Source organism: Rhinopithecus bieti, unplaced genomic scaffold (genome assembly GCF_001698545.2).
Source record: "Rhinopithecus bieti isolate Rb0 unplaced genomic scaffold, ASM169854v2 scaffold_29034, whole genome shotgun sequence".
In the NCBI taxonomy this organism is placed as follows: domain Eukaryota; kingdom Metazoa; phylum Chordata; class Mammalia; order Primates; family Cercopithecidae; genus Rhinopithecus; species Rhinopithecus bieti.
In genome coordinates, this window is record NW_016812875.1 from 105,396 (window position 1) to 123,813 (window position 18,418).

General features: G+C 44.0%; 1 protein-coding gene across 1 annotated transcript in view; it reads left to right on the top strand.

Moving 5' to 3' along the window:
* LOC108512018 (prothymosin alpha) overlaps positions 1-17,805 on the top strand; it is a 28,805-nt gene extending 11,000 nt beyond the window's left edge. Inside the window, 2 exon segments of the mRNA XM_017847067.1 lie at positions 16,988-17,064; positions 17,469-17,805. Coding sequence (XP_017702556.1) covers positions 16,988-17,064; positions 17,469-17,805 — 414 coding nt within the window.
* Positions 17,806-18,418: the final 613 nt, after the last annotated feature.

An 18,418-nucleotide genomic window follows, 5' to 3' on the forward strand; every position in this document is an offset into this window, starting at 1 on the left:
CACTTGGGTAGGGACTAAACCCCGGCATGAGCAGATGTGGATAGTGAGGAGGTACTCAGAGGTGTGAGGCTACAGCCTCATGTTCATGTGGTAGACTGTTTCAGGCTAGTGAAGCTTGGGATACTCTGGCTTCATTACAGTTGTTCAAGAAATTATGGAAGTAATCCATTGTTCTCTTAGCAGACAAACTTTATTTTCTGTATCTTATTATAAATCTTTTGCAAAAAAAAGATAGTGCTAAATAAAATTGTCTTTTCTCTTAGGACATGTTTGCTATTGAGTTTGTGAAGTTAATATCTTCATACTTGACTCATTAGCTTGAAGTCAAATTTCAATATTATTGTAATTTCTAACAATACTCCCATTATTTTCCAGTTCCTGCACTTAGCCATGAAAACCAATGTCACTTTGACTGAGTTACTTCATTTCTGTGAGCTCATCTATTAAATAAGGCAGTTGAATGAGCTGTTTTCTGCTATCCTTTCATAATCTCAAAGACAGTGACTGAGAGCCTGACTCTTTAAATGCTCAAAGTGAATTACTATTGATTTTTGCCTTTAAGTCATTACTTAATGTGGTTATGACTTGTTTGATGTTAGTGAGTCTTTGATTAGAGTCCATTTCCAAGGTTAGCTTTGTTTCCATAGAAATGCAACTGCTATGCCATGACCTGAGTTAAAACCAATGGCCAAATTGTACCCTGTATGGAAGATTGGGTTTTCTTGTCATCCACTGGAACCATGGACCCTAGTGAAGCCGATGAAACACAGAAGATAAACTCAGATGAAAATAATATATAAATTGCCAAACCAGACTGAGGTACAGTCCATCAATTGATGAAGGCACTTCAACCAAATAGATGTCTTGAAAAATTATAGATGATAAAGTATCAGATAAATTGACAGGGATTTCATTGATTTTACAAAGGATGATGTAGTTTCACTGACACTGGAGTATAAGAAATATAACAGCAAAAAGATACTGCCTCCCACCTCCTCCAACCCCAAGAACTTTCAGTAACGGAGTTTCAAACTAAACCTTTCCTTTTCTTTTCATCTTTTCTCTTCTCTTTTCTTTCTTTTTGAAACAGAGTCTCGCCCCGTCTCCTGCGCTGGAGTGCAGTGGCATGATCTTGGCTCACGGCAACCTCCAACTCCCAGATTCAAGTGATTCTGCTGCCTCAGCCTCCCAAGTAGCTAGGACTACATGTGCACGCCACCACACTGGGCTAATTTTTGTATGTTTTTAGTAGAGACGGGGTTTCACCATGTTGGCCAGGCTGGTCTGGAACTCCTAACCTAAGGTGATCTGCCCGCCTTGACCTCCCAAAATGCTGGGATCACAGGAGTGAGCCACCACGCCCAGCCAGACTAAACTTTCCTAAATGTCACGTGGAGGATAAAATTATTTGTACAAACCTTTTCATAAGTATATTATAAAGCATTTCAACACCTAGTAATCCACTACTAAAGACATTAATTTTTAAAAATCATTGTGATATTCGGTACCATTATATAATGGAAAATAACGTAAACCTGCAGACTGTATACAGTCCAATTCAATTACCAAATACGAGCAAAACCTATTAGATCAATTTCTGGCTTTTTTGAAGAAATCGAATCAAGTTTATTCAATTGCACCCTATGGTCTCAATGTAACAGGAAAGGGAAGAAAATGCTAAAATCAACCTCCTTTGATAACCTCCAATTAGATGACCAACTGGCCTGATTTGCCTGGGACTAAGGGTTATCAGGATGTAGAACATTCAGTGTTAAAACCAGGGCAGTCCCGGGCCTACTGGGACAGCTCGTCCTCTTCATCCCTCCAGTTCTTTTTAAAATATGTGGAATATCCACATTTCTTTATCCTGGGACTTTCCTGCTTACATGTAGGCACTCCAGGAAGTCACAAAGCTGCACGATGGCGGGGCTGAGGAATCAGCCAAGGAATAAGCCACGTCTCCGGGGCATCCGCCTCTTGTATTAGAGGTGTCTTCAGCTCTATCTTTGGGTGTCCAGGCTGCCACCAGGTAGCTAACACAGAACTGTCCTGGGCAACTTTTGTCTTTGGTACTCTGTGCTTTCCCTGTTGACATCCTCAGCTGCCACCTCCACAGACCTCGCACTGTATTCCCTGTGGCTCATGCCCGTGAACAGTCTCTACAGGGACTTGCTTGCAGCACACTGTTAACTAATTGACAAATATGCCAGCTACTAAAGCTCAAAGTGTGACCACTTCCAGAAGTGTTGGGGTCTTAAGAGGTCATTCTCAAAGCTCAAAAATCTCAAAGACACAAAGCTAGACAGTAAAAATTGTTAGCTCTGTGGAAACCAAAGTGCAAAGCACTTAATATCCAGAGTTGTTTCTTCCTGAGTACCATGTGTCGAGTACCATGCTAAATATTTCACAAACATTAATTCATATAGTTCTACAGTAGCCCTGTGTGGTAGGTACCGAATCAAGCCCATTTCACAGGTAGAGACGCTGAGGCTGAGCTTGGTAATATGCCCTGCCCCATACCACAGAGCCAGAAAGATCAGAGCCTGATTTGAACCCGACTCCATGCTTATACACCTCCAAAGTCAGGCTCTTTTGTCCCCCACAATGAATAGGTTATTTTTTTTTCTGGTATCACACACATACACTATATATATATATATCGTTTTTGTAGAGGGACAGGGTGTCGCTCTGTTGCCCAGGCTGGAATGCAGTGGCGCAATCATAACCTCAAATTCCTGAGCTCTAGGAATCCTCCTGCCTCAGCCTCCCAAGTAGCTAGGACTGAAACCATGCCCAGGTAATTTTTTTTTTTCCCAGAGACAGGGTCTCACTATGTTGACCAAGTTGGTCTTGAACTCCTAGGCTCAAGCAATCTTCCATCCTCAGCCTCCCAAAAAAAAGCCTCCCGGACCTCACATGTTAGGTGTTTTTTGTTTGTTTGTTTTTTGCTTTGAGATGGAGTTTCGCTCTTATCGCCGGGCTAGAGTGTAGTGGTGCAATCTCGGCTCACTGCAACCTCCGCCTCCTGGGTTCAAGCGATTCTCCTGCCTCAGCCTCCCAAGTAGCTGGGATTACAGGCACCCGCCACCATGCCAAGCTAGTTTTTTGTATTTTTTGTATTTTTAGTAGAGACGGGGTTTCGCCATGTTGGCCAGGCTTGTCTTGAACTCCTGACCTCAGGTGATCCACCCGCCTTGGCCTCCCAAAGTGCTGGGATTACAGGCGTGAGCCACCGTGCCCAGCCACGTTAGGTTTTAATGAGGTCTCTTAGTTTGCAGCTAGGATCAAGTCCTCTCTCTCACCCCTCACTGATTCAGCCACACACAATTATTTTGATCACCTGCTATGCACCTGTGGTGTTCTTGGCACTAGGAATCCTGCTGTGAGTGAAGCTGAGCTCCTGCCTGTGTGAAGCCTGGGCCACATGGGTCTCCCAGATGTGCTCTGAAGTCACTGTCAAAAGTCATGGGCACTGGAGAGTTTCATGTGCCTGACACTAGGGAAGATACCAAATTCTACATTTGCCTCCAACGGACACAAATGTCAGTTTCCATCAAGCTCCACCCTGTCCAGGTGACTCCAGTTGTGGCTCTTTTCATACTATCTCCCCTTCTCCTACAAGTGCCACCAACAGGCCGAGGTGGGAAGCTGGGTTTAGAGATGCTGGTCTGAACCTTAGGTGAAATCCTCTCCCCTTATGTTGCAGGAGAATGGGTGCTCAGATGGAGAATCAGCACTCTTCTCAGGATTGGAAGGTGCTGTGGCTGGGGGAGTCTGCATTATGTTCTGGGCTGTGAGCTTTTCCAGAATTCCACTCCACAGGCACAGGTCTGCTGTGTATGCATTTCTTTTTTCTTTTTTTTTTTGAAACAGAGTCTCACTCTGTCGCCCAGGCTAGAGTGCAGTGGCGCGATCTTGGCTCACTGCAAGCTCCACCTCCCGGGTTCACACCATTCTTCTGGCTCAACCTCCCAAAGTAGCTGGGACTACAGGCGCCCACCACCATGCCTGGCTAATGTTTTGTATTTTTAGCAGAGACGGGGTTTCACCGTGTTAGCCAGGATGGTCTCGATCTCCTGGCCTCATGATCTGCCCGCCTCGACCTCCCAAAGTGCTGGGATTACAGGCGTGAGCCACTGCGCCCAGCCTTTGCATTTCTTGATATAAATCAGAAGTCCCTGAGTTCTCCAGTCTTGAATGTCTATGTCACATGTCTATCCGCATCTGAGGATGCTGGAAGTCGAGTCTGTTAGGAGGCCCCTGAATATGTGCTTGTCCCGTTGGTGCTTCCAGGAGGTTGCCTAACCCCTCATTTCTCTTTTGTTCTGTGTTTCTTGCTCTAGGCTATTGCTCCATTTTCTGTAGGTCACTTCCTGCCACCTCTTCTCCAGGATGATGGTGTTTGCAACACACAGTTCCTTGTCTTGGTTTCCTAAGCATCTTACTTCTGAAGGTGAGATACTGGCTGTAACAATTAAGAAACTATTATTACAAGCTTGGGGATAACACTAGGTACTTAAGAAAACAACAAATCAAACCTGAGCTTCAGATAAGGATCACAGGATTAATGCCTGCCTTGTACCTGATGACCGGGATAAAGACCAGGTGCCTCCAGAAGTGACTCTCCTCAGGTCCCAGCCAGCTGACAACTGCATGCACTGATTATCTCTTTCTCTCCTTTTCTTTATCTGCATACTGGTTTCCAGGCCTTTGCTCACCCTGAAGGCGTCTCTGTTGCAAAAAATTGAGGTGAAATTCACATAATATAAAATTAGCCAATTTAAAACACACATTTCAGAGGCACTTAGTATATTCACAAAGTTGTAACAAGCATCACCTCTAGTTCTAAAATATTTTCTTCACACCAAAGGAGACCAACCCTTGTACCCATCAAGCAGCCACTCGCTGTTCCCTCTTCCCCCCAGCCGCTGGTACCCACCAATCTGCTTTGTGTTTCTATGAATTTACCTATCTTGGATGTTCCATATAATTGGAATCATACCACAACATATGACCTTCAATTTCTGCCTTCTTTCACTTGTCATAATGTTTTCTGGGTTCATCTACATTGTCAATGAAGTATCAATACCTCATCTATTTTTAAAAATCGTGGTAAAATATACATAACAAAAATTGATCATTTTAACCATTCCTTTTTTTTTTCTTTGAGACAGAGTCTCCCTCTATTGCCCAGGCTGGAGTTCAGGGGCATAATCTTGGCTCACTGCAACCTCTGCCTCCCGGGCTCAAGCAATTCTCATGCCTCAGCCTCCCGAGTAGCTGGGATTACAGGTGTGCACCACCATGCCCAGCTAATTTTTGTATTTTTAGTAGAGATGAGGTTTTACCATGTTGGCCAGGCTGGTCTCGAACCCCTGACCTCAGGTGATCCACCCACCTGGGCCTCCCAAAGTGTTCCACCCACCTGGGCCTCCCAAAGTGCTGCGATTACAGGCGTGAGCCACCATGCCTGGCCCATTTTAACCATTTCCAAGTGTACACAGTTCTGTAACATTTAAGTACATTCTCATTTTGGGACAACCGACACCACTGTCCATCTCCAGAACTTTTTCACCTTCCCAAACTGAAACTCCAAGTCCATTATAGACTTTCCACTCCCTGTCCCCCAAATCCCTGACAACCACCATTCTACTTTCTGTCTGCCCTATTGTGAGTATTCTAGGTACCTCCTATAAGTCGAATCATACAGTGTTTTTCCTTTTGTGACTGAGTTATTTAACTTACTAAAATGTTTTCAAGGTTCATCAGTGTGTCAAAATTTCCTTCTTTTAAAGTGAGTTGAGATCACACCACTGCACTCCAGACCTGGGCAACAGAGTAAGCTCCGTCTCAAAAAAAAAAAAAAAAAAAAAAAAATAATATTATATATATTTATATAGTACTATATTATACATTTCCTTGTACATGATGTGGTACCTCATTGTGGTCTTGATTTGCATTTCCCTAATAAGTAATGATGCTGAATATCTTTTCTTTCTCTTTTTTTTTTTTGAGACAGAGTCTTGCTCTGTCACCCAGGCTGGAGTGTGGTGGCGCGATCTCCACTCACTGCAAGCTCCGCCTCACGGGTTCACGCCATTCTCCTGCCTCAGCCTCCCGTGTAGCTGGGACTACAGGCACCCGCCACCACACCCGGCTAATTTTGTATTTTAGTAGAGATAGGGTTTCACCGTGTTAGTCAGGATGGTCTTGATCTCCTGACCTCGTGATCCGCCCATCTCGGCCTCCCAAAGTGCTGGGATTACAGGCGTGAGCCACCGCGCCCGGCCGATGCTGAATATCTTTTCATGTGCTTGTTGACTATTTGTACATCTTTAGAGAAATGTCTAAGTCCTTTACCCATATTTTAATCTTTTTGTTATTTAGTTGTAACATTTCTTCCAGATATTGGACCTAGGAGCTCCCTTTAAAGATCTTGGACCATAGGTACTATATTGGTTCATTTTCTGTTACCTATATCAGAATTCCTGAAACTAGGTATTTTATAAATAAAACGAATTTATTTCTTACAGTTATGGAGGCTGAGAAATCCAAGGTTGAGGGACTGCCTCTGGTATTCCTGTCTCTTCTCCTTTTTCCACTAAAGGCCTGGTTGCCTTGACTGCTTCCGAGAGACTGGCAGGGAAAAGCAGTCTAACCATCCACAAATACTAGCTAGATGGTAAGCCTCCAACTCTCAATAATGAACCTGCCTACTGAGGGAAACACAGCCAACTCCAAATATAATGGGATTTTCTTGTGTTGTTTGCTTGAGACAGGGTCCTCCTCTATCTCCCAGGCTGGGGTGCAGTGGCCCCATCTTGGTTCATTGGCCTAAACCTCCCGGGCTGACGTGATCCTCCTACCTCAGCCTCCTGAGTAGCTGGGACTATAGGTGTGTGCCACCACATCCCGCTAATTTTTTATTTTTTAGTAATAACGATGTTTTGCCACGTTGCCCAGGCTGGTCTCAAACTCCTGGGCTCAAGCAATCCTCTGGCCTTGACCTCCCAAAATGATGGGATTACAGGCGTTAGCCACTGCACCAGGCCAAAATTAGTTTAGACCAGATCAGAGTGTCCTACTTAATAGCCTTTACTCTGAGATATTGGTTAAGCTCACAGAGCTGGGTCCCAGGCAAACTCACTGAGTCTAAGCCCCGGGGTGGTGGCACCTGCCCCAACCTCCACATTGCTCAAACCTTGCAGAGGCAGGAAGTTCCTCCTTCCTGATGCTGCAATCAGTCCTAGTCAGTTTCAGAATTTGGGGTCATATGCAGATTACAAAAGGCCATCTTCGAAGAAGCTGCTTATAGATTTCATGAAGTTTCTTAGGAAGTGAAACTTTCTGATGTATAGACAGCAAATGGCTTCCAAGCAAAATAGTACTGCTCACATAACAGTGCAGTATGAGCCAGGTGCAGTGGCTCACGCCTATAATCCCAGCACCTTGAGAGGCCGAGGCAGGCAGATCACCTGAGGTCAGGAGTTTGAGACCAGCCTGATTAACATGGAGAAACCCCATCTCTACTAAAAATACAAAAAGTTAGCCGGGCATGATGGTGCATGCCTGTCATCTCAGCTACTCGGGAGGCTGAGGCAGGAGAATCACTTGAACCTGGGAGGCAGAGATTGCAGTGAGCCAAGATCGCACCATTGCACTCCAATCTAGGCAACAAGAGCGAAACTCTGTCTAAACAAAACAAAACAAACAAACAAAAGAACAGTGCAGTATAACCTGAAATGGGGTATACAAGCATCTTTTCACCCATGATAGGCCACTCCTTACAAGGAATCCCGTTATTGACTTTAAAAAAGAAATGGTGGCCGGGTGCGGTGGCTCATGCCTATAATCCCAGCACTTTGGGAGGCCGAGGCGGGCGGATCATGAGGTCAGGAGTCACGAGGTCAGGAGTTCAAGACCAGCCTGGCCAACCTGGTAAAACCTCATCTCTACTAAAAATACAAAAATTAGCTGGGCATGGTGGTGCATGCCTGTAATCCCAGCTACTCAGGAGGCTGAAGCAGGAGAACTGCTTGAACCGGGGAGGCAGAGGTTGCAGTGAACCAAGATCAGGCCATAGCACTCCAGCCTGGGCAACAGAGCAAGACTCTGTCTCGGAGTGGAAAAAAAAAAAAAAAAAAGAAATGGCTATGTTAAAGTTTTGACAGTAAATAATTTGTAAGTCATTCCTCTCATATGGTGAAAACAATATCTACTCTCCTATAATGGAAAAAAACTTTTGTTTTTTTCTGAGACAGAGTCTCACTCTGTCGCCCAAGCTGGAGTGCAGTGGCACAATCTCGGCTCACTACGGCCTCTGCCTCCCAGGTTCAAGCAATTCTCCTGCCTCAGCCTCCCGAGTAACTGGGACTACAGATGTGCATCACCACGCTCAGCTAATTTTTTTTATTTTTAGTAGAGACGAGGTTTCACCATATTGGCCAGGTTGGTCTCAAACTCCTGACGTAAGGTGATCCTCCCACCTCCGCCTCCCAAAGCACTGGGATTATAGGCGTGAGCTGCCACGCCCAGCCTAAAAAAAAACCCTTTAAGGAAGGTTTTTTTAAGGTTCCTAGGGCTGGTTATTACTGGAAATCATAAACAAAATGACCATTTAAGTATGAGAATCATCTGAATATCTAGCCCGGCCAACGTGGTGAAACACTGTCTTTACTAAAAGTACAGAAATTAGCCAGGCATGGGGCATGGTGGCACACACCTGTAATCCCAGCTACTTGGGAGGCTGAGGCAAGAGAATGGCTTGAACCCGGGAGATGGGGGTTGCAGTGACCAAGATCATGCCATTGCACTCCAGCCTGGGCAAACTCTGTCTCAAAAAAAAAAAGAAACATCTGAATTTGACTTTTAAAATTATGACTGTATATCATAATTCAATCAATAAATATATTAAATAATTTTTTTCTGTGAAGGATAAAGTAATATTTTCCCTAAAACTAATCATAAGAAGAAAAGTACTTCCTTTACTACAAAGTTATAACATAGGCCAGTGGTTCTCAAAGTGTGGCATAGGGAACCCTGGAGAATCCCCAAATCTTTTTTTAGGAGAATGGTCTATGAGGTCAAAAGTATTCTCAAAACAATACTGGGGCCAAGCGTGGTGGCTCATGCCTGTAATCCCAGCACTTTGGGAGGCCAAGGAGGGCGGATCACTGGAGGTCAGGAGTTCCAGACCAGCCTAGCCAACATGGTGAAACCCTGTCTCTACTAAAAATACAAAAATTAGCTGGGTGTGGTGGCACGTGCCTGTAATCCCAGCTACTTGGGAGGCTGAGGCAGGAGAATTGCTTGAACCCAGGAGGCAGAGGTTGCAGTGAGCCAAGATCAGGCCAGTGCACTCCAGCCTGGGCAAGAGTGAAACTCCATCTCACAAAAAAAAACTGGGAATGACTTGTCTAATTTACTTTCATTGTCTCATGAGTGTACAGTAGAGATTTGCTGAGTCTGTAAGATACATAGTATTATATATATACAATTGAATCCAATGTCTTCTGTTAAGGCAGAAAAAAAATTTTGCAAAATTGTAAAACAATGCCATTCTTCTCACTATAACATTTTTCTTTTGGAAATTCTTTTGTAAAGTTCTTTTTTGCATAACTATGTTATTTATGTTAACATTTTTATTGTATTCATGTAAATATTATTTTATATATTTCATTTTTAAGTTAGCCTGTGGTAAAATTGACTTTTCTTATGTACAGTTCTATCAGTTTAATTTTTTTTTTTTTTAAACAGGGTCTCACTGTCACCCAGGCTGAAGTACACTGGCACGAACACAGCTCACTGCAGCCTCCACCTCCTGGGCTCCAGTGATCCTCTCACCTCAGGCTCCCAAGTAGCTGGGACTACAGGCATGCACCATCACACCGGGCTAATTTTTGTATTTTTTGCAGAGATGGGGTTTTGCCATGTTGTCCAGGCTGGTCTTAAACACCTTGGCTCAAACGATCCTCCAGCCTTGGCCTCCCAAAGTGCTGGGATTACAGGCATAAGGCACCGTGACTGGCCAGTTCCAGAAGTTTTAAAAAATACAGATTCATATAGCCACTGCTTCAATGCAGACACAAAAGAGCTCTATCACCCTAAGAAACTCCCTCGTGCCGCTCCCTTAAGGCCACATTCTCCCACTAACTCCTGGCAACCACTAATTTGTTCTCTAACATTTATAGTTGCATCTTTTTGAGGTTGTCATATAAATGAAATAATACAATATGTAAACCTTTGAGACGGGCTTCTTTCACTCAGAATGTTACCTTTGAGATCCAACCAACTTGCTGGGTCCCTTTTTTTGCGGGGTAGTATTCCATTCACCATATGGATGTACCAAAGATTACTTACCCATTTACCAGCGGGAGAAGTTTTCAGTTGTTTCCAGTTTGGGGGTATTACAAACAAAGCTTTATGAAACACTGCTATACAAGTTTTCATGTGACCATAACTTTTGTTTGTTTGTTCGCTTGCTTGTTTGTTTGCTTTTGAGACAGAGTCTAGCTCTGTCGCCCAGGCTGGAGTGCAGTGGCGCGATCTCCACTCACTGCAAGCTCCGCCTCCCGCGTTCCCGCCATTCTCCTGCCTCAGTCTTCCGAGTAGCTGGGACTACAGGTACCCACCACCACGCCCGGCTAATTTTTTTGTATTTTTAGTAGAGACGGGGTTTCACCATGTTAGCCAGGATGGTCTCGATCTGCTGACCTTGTGATCTGCCCGCCTCAGCCTCCCAAAGTGCTGGGATTACAGGCGTGAGCCACGGCGCCCGGCCATAACTTTTCATTTGCTAAGGTAGATACCTAGGAGTGGGACTGGTGGGTCATATAGTAAGCATATGTTTAACTTTATAAAAGGCTGACAAGTGTTCTTCCAGAGTGACTGCATCATTCTGCATTCCCACCACCAATGTGTACAAGTTCCAGTTACTCCACATTCTTGACATCACTTGGTCAGGTCAGTTTTTTTATTTTAGCTAATGGTGTGGTATCTTACTATGATGTTTTTGTTTTGTTTTTATGGAGGCAAGGTCTCACTCTGTCGCCCAGGCAGGGGTGCAGTGGCGCTATCATAGCTCACTGTAATTTCAATCTCCAGGGCTCAAGTAATCCTCTCACTTCAGCCTCTCGAGTAGCTGAGACTACAGGGGTGTGCCACCATGCCCAGCTATTTTTTATTTTTAGTAGAGACAGGGTCTCACTATGTTGACCAGGCTGGTCTGGAACTCCTGAGCTCAAGCAATCCTCCTGCCTTGGCTTCCCAAAATGCTGGCATTACAAGTATGAGCCACTGCCCTCAGCCTCACTATGGATTTAATTTGCACTTCCTGATGGCTAATGATGTTGAAAATATTTTCTTGTGCTTATTTTCCATTGATATAACTTCTTTGATGAAGTATCTGCTCAAGTCTTTTACCCATTTTTTACTTAAACTCTATTTTCCTTCTGTTGAGTTTTGAGAGGTCTTTATATTCTCTGAATACCAGTCTTTGTCAGATAAGTGATTTCTCAACATTTTCTCCAAGTCTATGGTGTGTATTTTTATTCTCTTCACAGTGTATTTTGCAGAGCAGGGGTTTTAAATTTTATGAAATCCAGCTTGTCATGTTTTTAGTGGATTAGGCTTTTGACATCATACCTAAGAACTCTTTGTCTGACTTCAGTTCATGAATATTTTCTTCTGTTTTCTTTTTTAAATATGCTTTGAATTTTCACATTTACATGTATAATCAATTTTTAGTTAGTCTGTGTATAAGGTGAAATTTAGGTCAAGGTTCATTTTTTTTGCAGGATGACTAATTATTCCAACACTGGTTTTGGAAAGACTGTCCTTTCTCCTTTGAATTACTTTGGCACCTTTGCCAAAAATCAATTGGCCATCACCTCATACCCATCAGAATGACTACTGTAAAACAAAACGAAAAACAGAAAATAATGAGTGTTGGTATCAGAGGCGTTTGCGCCAGAGCAACTCCATCTTGAATAGGAGCTGGGTAAAAGAAGGCTGAGACCTGCTGGGCTGCATTCCCAGGAGGCTAGGCATTCTAAGTCACAGGATGAGACAGGAGGTCGGCACAAGATACAGGCCACAAAGACCTGGCTGATAAAACAGGTTGCAGTAAAGAAGCCAGACAAAACCCACCAAAACCAAGATGGTGATGACAGTGACCTCTGGTGGTCCTCGCTGCTCATTATACACTAATTATAATGCATTAGCATGCTAAGAGACACTCCCACCCGCACCATGACCATTTAAAATGCCATGGCAATGTCAGGAAGTTGCCCTATATGGTCTAAAAAGGGGAGGAACCATCAGTTCTGGGGATTTCCCACCCCTTTCCCAGAAAACTCATGAATAATCCACCCATTGTTTCGCATACCATCAAGAAATAACTATAAGTCAAGCAGCCCATGCTGCAGCTCTGCCTATGGAGCAGCCACTGTTTATTCTTTATTCCCTTACTTTTTTTTTTTTTTTTTTTTGAGACCGAGTCCTGCTCTGTCACCCAGGCTGGAGTGCTGGAGTGCAGTGGTGCTATCTTGGCTCACTACAACCTCTGCCTCCTGGGTTCAAGCAACTCTCCTGCCTCAGGCTCCCGAGCAGCTGGGACTACAGGCACACACCACTATGCTCAGCTAATTTTTGTATTTTTATTAGAGATGGGGTTTCACCATATTGGCCAGGCTGGTCTCCAACTCCTGACGTTGTGATCCACCCGCCTCAGCCTCCCAAAGTGCTGGGATGACAGGCATGAGCCACCGCGCCTGGCCTATTCCTTTACTTTCTTAATAAACCTGCTTTCACTTTACTCTATGGACTTGTGTCCACGAACCCTCTCTTGGGGTCTGGGTTAGGACCGCTTTTTGGTAACACTGGCAAGAATATGGAGAAACTGAAACTCTTGAGCACTGTTGTCATGAGAATGTAAAATGGTGTAGCCACTAAGGTAAAGAGTATGGCGGCTCCTCAAAAAATTAAAGAAAGAATTACACTATGATCCAGCAATTCTACTTCTGGGTATATATTAATAATCATATATACTAAATAATATATACTACTAATAACCAAACTTGATTTATCCTACTGTACTCTCCCAACACAGAGTACTTCAGACACCAGATGTGTGTGGGGTTCTCCCCAAGACTGCCCCTCACTTCCTATGCCAATTGCAAGCCCGAGGTTGCTTTACCTGCACTTCTGACTGACTGGCTAGAAATGGGGGATCCCCACCTCTGGTCCGATTAATTTGCTAGAGTGGCTCACAGAACTCAGGAAGACGCTTAACTTTTAACTTACATTTACCAGTTTCTTATAAAGACTATTACAAAGGATGCTGATGAAAAGATGCCTAGGGTAAAATATGAAAACAGATGTGGAGCTTTTATAGCCTCCCAGGCATGCCACCCTCCAGGAACTTTCACAAGTTCAATTATTCAGAAATTTCCCACACCCTGTCATTTGCAGGTTTTTATAGAAGCTTTGGTAGATAGGCATAATTGCTTAAACCATTGACCACTGGTGATCAACTTCACCTTGAGCCCGTTTTTCCTCTCTAAAGGATAGGGCTAGGGCCAAAAGTCCCAAACTTCTAATCATTTCTGGTGACCAGCCCCCATCCTGAAGCTACCAGCCATCTGTCAACTCATTAGCATACAAAAAGACATCACTTTGGAGATTCCAAGGATCTTAGGAGTTGTATGCCAGGAAATTGGAACAAAGACCAAATATATATTTCACAGTATAACAATACCCAAAAGAATTGAAAACAGGGAATTGAACAGATATTTGTTTTTTTTTTGTTTTTTTTTTTTTTTTTTTTGAGACGGAGTCTCGCTCTGTCGCCCGGACTGGAGTGCATTGGCGGATTCTCAGCATCACTGCAAGCTCCGCCTTCCCGGGTTTACACCATTCTCCTGCCTCAGCCTCGGAGTAGCTGGGATACAGGCGCCACGCACCTCGCCCGGCTATTTTTTTATTTTCTAGTAGAGATGGGTTTCACCGTGTTAGCCAGGATGGTCTTGATCTCCTGACCTCGTGATCGCCCGTCTCGCCTCCCAAAGTGCTGGGATTCCAGCTGCGCCCACCCGCCGGCCGGCCTGAACAGATATTTGTATACCATGTTCATAGCAGCATTATTCACAATACCAAAGGTAGAAGGAACCCAAGTGCCATCTATGAATGAATGGATATACAAGATGTAGCTATACGAGAGAATATTATTCAGTGTTAAAAAGGGAAAGGAAATTCGGACAAAGGCTAACAATATGGATGAATTTTGAGGACATTAATTACGTGAAATAAGCCAGTCACAACATACTATATGATTACTTTATATGAGGCCCTAAAATTAGTCAGCTTATAGAAAGAGAAAGTAGAATGGATTGCCAGAGGGGAAGGAGAAAAGAGCAGGTTGTTGTGTTAACGGAATAGAGTTTGTTTGCAGGACGAAAAGTTCAGAGTAGTGTACAACAAATATGAATGTATTAAAACGCATACTGACTGTACACTTAAAAATGGGTTATGATGGTAAATTTATGTTACATGTATTTTACCCCACATTTAAAACAATCCAATTGGCATAATTTGTGAGGATCTATGTGTGGGTCCATTCTATATGTCTAAGTCTTCTCCAATATCACGCACCTGCCTTGATTCTCTGTAGCTTGATAGTGTCTTTTTTTTTTTTTTTTTTTGCGACGGAGTCTTTGCTCTGTCGGCCCAGGCGGGGCAGTGGCACATTCTCGGCTCCCGCAAGCTCCGCCCCCAGTTTCACACCATTCTCCTCCTCGCCTTCTTGAGTAGCTGGGACTACAGGCGCCCGCCACCACGGCCTGGCTAATTTTTTTGTATTTTTGTAGAGAACGGGGCACCGTGTTAGCCAGAATGGTCTCAATCTCCTGACTTTGTGATTCGCCCACCTCGGCCTCCCAAAGTGCTGGGATTACAAGCGTGAGCCACCGTGCCTGGTCTTTTTTTTTTTTTTTTTTTTTGAGACGGAGTCTCGCTCTGTCGCCCAGGCTGGAGTGCAATGGCATGATCTCAGCTCTCTGCAACCTCTGTCTCCCGGGTTCAAGCGATTCTCCTGTCTCAGCCTCCTGACTAGCTGGGATTACAGAAGCCTGCCACCACGCCCAGCTAATTTTTGTATTTTTAGTAGAGATGGGGTTTCACTATGTTGGCCAGGCTTGTCTCGAACTCCTGACCTCTGGTGATCTGCCCACCTTGGCCTCCCAAAGTGCTGGAATTACAGGTGGGAGCCACTGTGCCTGGCCTTGATAGTGTCTTAAAATTGAACATTGCTTATTTTTTATTTGGGGGAAGGGGGTGAGGTAAGATGGATAGCTATAAACAGAACCACTAGTATTGTAAATATATTCTTAAATAAACACAATGGACACAGTCTGATAAGTTTTATGCTGAGAAAGGTGGGGCCATGTTATATTCCTTTGTTTTCCAGTGCCCAGGCCAGTGCCTAACTACCATGGAGTAAGCACTCAATAAATGAGAAACAGTCTTGGAAAAAATGTAATCTGAGCACACAGAATATTTTCCAGTGTGCACTACAAAACACATGTAGTCAAAAATATCCATAGAAGTGCTGCTTAGAATGGGGCAAAAGCCCAAGGAAAAAACCACCCTCGCAGGGTTAATGAGAATTACAAGCCAGGCTTTAGGCTGAATTGTGGTCAGGCATCAACCAGGGTGCACTGGTGTGCTCTGACTCATCTCCCTGCAGCTGCTAACCAATCGAGGGTCATGCAGCACACTGACCACCTGCTCCCCCACTGCTCCCATAGATAGAATCTGACACGAGACCTTTTTACCTAAGAATTGCTTAAGGTGTTTTTCAGATCCTGAATTCCAGCAGAATGGCTGATGCCAACCCGTCTGAAGACCCCTACCAAGAAACCGATTCAGCATCTCCTGGTCCCATGACTTCACCCCCAACTTCTCAACCAATCAGCAATCCCCATACTTTAGACCATCACCTGTCCAGACCCCTTAAAATCCCCATCCCCAAACCTCTCAGGGAGGCAGATTTGAAGAGTCCTCTCATCTTGTCTTCTTGTTCAGCTGCCCTACAATTATTCAACTCTTTCTCTGCTGCAATCCCCACTGTTTTGGTGCATTGGTTTGTTACCATGCAACAGGAAATCGAACCTGATGGTTCTATAACCATATTCAAGTGAAACTGAGAAATAACTATATCAATGTGAAACAGAGAGGTGTGACTTAGAAATTGTACACATTGGGTGTCACAGCTTCCCTATACTTTGTGTTTTCATACTGACCTTGTTCACACTAATAAAGTGCCAACTTTGACTGCCTGATTGTGATTCTGATGACGATGAGAAGGAGGAAGAGGAGGAGAATAGGAATATGGTAAGAAGATTTTAAACCACTCTCTTTTCTCATCTTCCAAGTATTTACAAGTGGCTCAGTTTTTCCAAGTATTCCTTTCTTTCTACAGAACTTCCATTAAAATAAAAAACAATTCTAAATCAAGCCTTATGGACAAGAATTAATGGTTCTCCCTAATATATCCCAAATCAGTGTGTCATTTGGGCAAGTCACTTCTCTCCCAGATTGTTATTTGTCCTACATGTAACTGGGGTTTTGCAACAGATATTACTCTTCCTTCTCCAGGTCTGTTAGAAACTTTACTAGGAAAGCCTGAAAGTAAAATCTGTACTGTACATAAATCCAGAGAAGTGCTGATACTGACTAAATAATTTCCTCAAATCCGGTCACCTTTCTATGGGAAAATTCCTCATCTTAACAGTGTTTCATGCATAAAGTCATTTGGCCTCTTAACTGCATTGTTGGATATTTTTAAGACCAAAAGCTTGCTAAACCCAGAACAGTGAAAGCATTCAGTTGAAAATAAAGTGAAAAGCCACGTATGTCTTAGAGGGAGAAAACAGTGCTAATGATTTTAGGCTTTAATAGTTTCAAGATCCCGACTGGCTGCTCTCAAAAGCCATCTTTGCATTGTTCCTCGTCGGGCTCCTTGCTCGCCACGGACTCTGGCAGCTTTATCGCCAGAGTCCCTGAACTGTGCGTGCGTGCGTTCCTTCCTTCCTTCCTTTTTGTTTTTTGTTTTGTTTTGTTTTTGTGGTTTTTTGTTTTTTTTGTTTTTTTTTTTTTTGAGACAGAGTCTCGCTCTGTCACCCAGGCTGGAGTGCAGTGGCCGGATCTCAGCTCACTGCAAGCTGCGCCTCCCGGGTTCACGCCATTCTCCTGCCTCAGCCTCCCGAGTAGCTGGGACTACAGACGCTTGCCTAATTTTTTTGTACCACCTGGCTATTTTTTTTGTATTTTTAGTAGAGACGGGGTTTCAGCCAGGATGGTCTCGATTTGCTGACCTCGTGATCCACCCGCCTCGGCCTCCCAAAGTGCTGGGATTACAGGCGTGAGCCACGGTGCCCAGCTCTCGCTTTCTTTTTAATCTCCTGCATCAGATCACCCGCGTGCCGCACCGTGTCAGATGCAGCCGTAGACACCAGCCCCGAAATCATCACCAAGGACTTAAAGGAGAAGAAGGAAGTTGTGGAAGAGGTGGAAAATTGAAGAGACGCCCCTGCTAAGGGGAATGCTAGGGAGCAGGAGGCTGACAATGAGGTAGATGAGGAAGAGGAAGAAGGTGGGGAGGAAGAGGAGGAAAAAGAAGGTAATGGTGAGGAAGAGGATGGAGATGAAGACGAGGAAGCTGAGTCTGCTACAGGCAAGTGGGCAGCTAAAGATGATGAGGATGATGATGTCCATACCAACAAGCAGAAGACCAACAAGGATGACTAGACAGCAAAAAAGGAAAAGTCAAACTGAAAAAAAAAAAGGCCACTGTGACCTATTCACCCTCCATTTCCTGTCTCAGAATCTAAAGGTGGTCACCTTCCAGTACTGAGGCCCGCCCGCCACGGGCAGTGCCACCCACAGATGACACACTCTCTCCACCACCCAACCCAAACCGTAAGAATTTGCAACAAGGGAGGAAAAAGAACCAAAATTTCCAAGGCCCTGATTTTTTTCTTAAAAGTACTTTAAGAAAAGAAATTTGTTTGTGTTTTTTATTTACATTTTATATTTTTGTACATATCGTTAGGGTCAGCCACCTTTAATGATCTCGGATGACCAAAGCAGCCTTCGGACTGTTCTCTGTCCTACTTCTGACTTTACTTGTGGTGTGACTGTGACCACGTTCATTATAATCTCAAAGGAGAAAAAACAAAAAAAAACTTGTAAAAAAAAGCAAAAACGACAACAGAAAAGCAATCTTATTCCCACCATTCCAGTAACTTTTTTGTGTATGTACTTAGCTGTACTGTAAGTAGTTTGTATGAGATGGTTAAAAAGGCCGGCTGGCGCGGCGGCTCACGCCTGTAATCCCAGCACTTTGGGAGGCCAAGGTGGG